Consider the following 4,662-nt stretch of genomic DNA (forward strand, 5'->3'; position numbering starts at 1 on the left):
TTTCCATGCTACCAAAAGAAAATAAGCTGCAAATATGCTGTTTGTGTGCAAGTCTGGGGCTGCTCTTTGCTCCCTGGGAGCCTCATAATCCCTGTCAGCTGCCTGGTAGGAAACACTGGTCCTCACAGGCAGCATCATGTGAGTGCATGTGAGCGGGGATTTTAAGTCTACCTAAGGACCCCATGGCTGTAAATACTCAAGCCAGCTGCTGCACCCCACAGCCATGATACTATCCTGCTATGATGGTCCCAGGCAGGCCTGGAATTAAAACAGCTGATTTTATTTTATTAGGACAGTCTTATTAAACTATGACTGGCTCATCTTCCCATGACCCAAGTCGTCTCTGCTATAGTTGGTGTCATATCAAACACTTGTCAAGCATGTTTAAATATCAGATCTTGCAGAGTGAGGTAGCCAAGGCCCTGGAGGGGAAACAAACACACCCAGCCCCCTTCAATGAGTCACATGGTGGACGGACAGGTCCTATGTTCACACACAGAGCACAACACTTGAACCTGTGTTGACACACTGACTAACACATGATAAAAGAAAAACGAAAGAAAAGAAAGGGATGTATTCCAGTTAGTTCTGCTCAAAAACAATAACAAGGTGTTCAAATGATGCACACACATCACACGCTAATATTACATTTTTACCTTTTGAGCAGGGGTCCCAATTGACATTTCTATGTAGTAGCCTCTTCCGGAGTCTCCTTGCAAGTTATTGACCATGTCCAGAAAGTTCACCGTCCCAGTGGGATCCGAGGCCAAGGAGAGGCCGTTTCCATCAGACGTCAACGCGACTTGCCGAAGAGGAGCCAAATCCAGAGCCGAGGATATATTGTACTTCCCCGTGTATATTCTTAATGGTATACTAAAATGACACTTCGTCATGCCGAAGTATAAACTCAAAGCGAATGCCCATATCGAAAGCGAAGCGGTGCGAGCCATGGCGGCGTTAGTTTCTATAGTGATAACAGAGATAAGACTCCTCGCTCAAAGTTTGCTACCTAACTTTTCAGTTTAGCCATCATCGAAACGCCTGTGCCGCGGCCACCGCCATCATGAAAAACGCTGCCTCTCCGCCGTCAGAAAGAAGCGAAACATACTTAGTAGAAAGACAGTGTGACTGACACTGAAAACGACAGTTTTGTTCCAGTCTTCAGTCAGTTTACTTCAGCGCAATGTTTCGACTCCATCCACTCCAACGGCAACAAGCTGGGAAAGAAGAGGAAGCGCGACTTCCGATTATTTAGACTTTCAACTTAAAAGTAACACAAACGGTTTGAAGAATGCAGAGTAAAAAACGAGTCCTTTTGATGGCCACATGCCAGGGATTGAATTAAAAACGGAAGTCTCCGCCTATGCCAAGAAATAAATTAAAATAGGTCAAATAACAAGTTCGCCGTCATGAGCCCTTTTATTTTGAAAGCTCAGTGGCAAACACGTGAGTGTTATCTTCAGGTACTTGACGCTCCTGCTGCTGCTGCTGCTGCTGCTGAAAACTTCCTTGATGCCTGGTGACAGACCTTGACCAAACATGAGGAACGACTTCCCACAACTTGGACGGATGCGATCACGCTGGACCAGCAATACTTGTGGGTGTGCGTGTTCGTTCACTCGTTTGATCGTGTGACAAACAAAGAATTCCACATTGTTCCACGGCGTTTGTTTCGCATTCTCAGTTCAAATCCAATTTTCTATACTTTGGCCAAAGCCTTTGGTTTTCTAAATTTGCTCAGTCACAGATAAAGGAATTGCCTCATGCTTGAATAAGTGACCTAATGTTAACTATAGTTACACAAATTTATATAATCTCAGTTGAAAAGGTTGTTGGGATATTAATCAAGTAGAGGGCTGTGAACATTTCAATAAAATAGAACATCATGTTTTCCGGGAATGTTTTCTCTTTGCCTTTGTAAAGGGTTTTCTTAATTTAATGAGATGTCACTGACAGATTATTTAAAATGGCTTTTGCTTTGTTTCTCATACAGTTAAAATGCTGCCAAGACAATCCATATGTCAAATCCTTCAATTTTATTTATAAATGGTTGCTGTAGATTTTATTATTTATGATTGGTCATATTCTTTGAGTTATATCATTTCATAGACAATACTCATAAGCATTCAGTGTTTTTCTTTTACACAAGAAAATGGAAACACTATTGATATTTCAAAATGCTCAGTATGACACACTGATTAAATGCATTAAAAGCGCATCATGGCAATATTAATAGTTTGCATTATGAGTTATATGATGCATTGAAATCAATAGAAGCCCATTCACTCGCATTGTATAACACTCCGCCATTAATACAGGGCAAACTCCTTTCAAGTCTCAAGATGTTCAGTATCGCACATTAGTTGCATTGCACACCCATAAGCTCATTATGATGACATGCATAGTTATACTGTGTACTGTAATATATCCAAGCCTAATGCAGATGTGCATTATCAAAGCCATTTAACATAATTGAATGTATACATGGAGATCAGTTAACACATGATAAAGTTATCCTAAGACAATGCCAATCAGCGTAGATGCACACATCTCCTTCCGGGGATGCTTCTGTAGATCATTTTGTGCCCGAGCACCAATGTCTGGTCTTTGATTTTCCAATGCAGTCTGAGAAATAATATCAGCTCTTGTATAGATGCAGCATTCAAAAGAGGTTGTTGTTCTTTGCATGTTTCAGCCGGGACAGTCTCATTTGCCGCATTGACAGTGCAGAGGAAGAGGAAGACGATCCCAGTGGTAAGGCCAGATCAATGTCACAGGCCTTCTCCATGCTGCCTGTTTCACACAGACAACCACTGTCTCGCTCTGAATTCCTCATGAGTCCACAGTAACACTGTCACATGTTCTCCTCATCTCCCCCTCTCTCTGTCTCACCCTCTCATTGAAGTTAATCGCTATAGTTACAATAACTAAAATAAAGCGGGGAACTACTGTGGCCACAAAAAAAAAAAACACGTATTTCCGGTGCCTCGGTCGTCACGCACTGGGTCTTGTGAATGACCCATTTAAGCACAACTCATGTTTCTTCTTCTTCCCTGTGACTTTGAGATATATCCTAGGCCTGAGAGTATACAGTATACACAGCGGGAATGCATCTTTAACTTGTCCGTTATGAAACGCACAAGTCCAGTGGTTGATCATGTGTATCATACCCCCTTGGGTTAGAGAATTTGACACCTTGTTCTGCCTCGAAGCCAAATTTTTAGCTGCCGATAAAATTCTTATGTGTTGGAAGCCGGTGAAGTTGTGCACACTTAGTTTCTTCCAGAACATTCAGAGCAGCAAACTGATTAAAAATAATAAAAGCTATCTAACAAGTATATATTTTTTTATCCAGCACATATCAATCAGATGGATCGAGCACATTTAATGTGACAGTCTCCGCTTTTAATTTTCTGACAGTGATCATATTCATGAAACAAAAGGTTATTGTCAGAGCTGTAGCTGATTCCCAGTCATTTGTCCAGTGAATGTGAAAAAGGTCACAGATTTACTTAATAGCGTTTATTTATAATGTGCCTGTGTTGTATCTGTTGATTCAGTATTATTTATTGTGCCCGTGCAGCTTCCTCCTGCAGTTCCACTGCTGGCCACAGCAAGGAGCTCCACACCATCCATATGCCTTTAATCCATCCCGAGGACGCTGTAGCATCTTCTCTGTGTGAGCAAATTAGGCAGCTTAAGAGAGCCAGTGGTCCTACATTTGGCAGTGCAAAGCTCCTTTACTGGGACATTGGTACTTAATCCTCACAGCTCTGATCATTACAGCTGATGACAGAGAGAAGGAGAGCGCTCCACATTAGCTCACATGCACCCACCTTTGCTCCAACAGCAGACCCACGTCTCTCCCCCTGATCACAGACATAAGCTGCAGATCTCAAGGCTTTGGTTTTGTTGTCAGTCATTATTACAATCAGGGATTCAAACTGGTTAGTGAAAATGTAACACCAGCGGTCTGAGTTCATTTTGAAGGTGATAACCCGATGCAGTATTTTTAAAGAATAATAGATTGATGCCTTTATCTATTTAATCTCTTGTTATTGTTAAATATTTGATAGGGGCAGATACAATATGCATAGACAGACTAAAAAAAAGAATGCAGCAACAAGTATGTATCATGATGTTTATGTCAGATGGTAATTTGCTGCACCCGTCTGTGTAAAACAATTATTACGCAAATTTTAATTAAGTGTTATAAAGATTACATATTTTGTTTTTCAATTAAACTCATGGATGGTATTCTGTCACAGGGCTCTTTAGATCACTAAAATCAATCTCAGACACCTGTGACCAATTAGTTTGCCAGGGGAGCCCAATTAAGGAAAAACTACTTATGAAGGGCGTTCCACATTATTAAGCAGATGACCATTTCCAAGCAATATGGGAAAGAAAAAAGATCTCTCTGCTGCAGAAAAGCGTGAAATAGTTCAATGCCTTGGACAAGGTATGAAAACCTTAGATATTTCACGAAAACTTAAGTGTGATCATCGTACTGTTAAGAGATTTGTGGCTGATTCAGAGCACAAACGGATTCGTGCAGATAAAGGCACAACGAGGAAGGTTTCTGCCAGACAAAAACATCAGATTAAGAGAGCAGCTGCTAAAATGCCATTACAAAGTAGCAAACAGATATTTGAAGCTGCT

At 41.2% G+C, this 4,662-nt stretch overlaps 1 protein-coding gene across 2 annotated transcripts in view; it reads right to left on the reverse strand.

Moving 5' to 3' along the window:
* The window catches only part of bace2 (beta-secretase 2), a 16,669-nt gene extending 15,432 nt beyond the window's left edge, over positions 1–1,237 (reverse strand). Inside the window, exon 1 of one of the 2 annotated variants that reach the window (XM_030404755.1) lies at positions 657–1,237. In XM_030404755.1, the coding sequence (XP_030260615.1) occupies positions 657–950 (294 nt within the window). In that variant the 5' untranslated portion in view covers positions 951–1,237. The remainder of the gene's footprint in view (positions 1–656) is intronic. The other variant, XM_030404747.1, reaches the window with a different exon arrangement.
* Positions 1,238–4,662: the final 3,425 nt, after the last annotated feature.

Source organism: Sparus aurata, chromosome 2, assembly GCF_900880675.1.
Source record: "Sparus aurata chromosome 2, fSpaAur1.1, whole genome shotgun sequence".
NCBI classification, from domain to species: domain Eukaryota; kingdom Metazoa; phylum Chordata; class Actinopteri; order Spariformes; family Sparidae; genus Sparus; species Sparus aurata.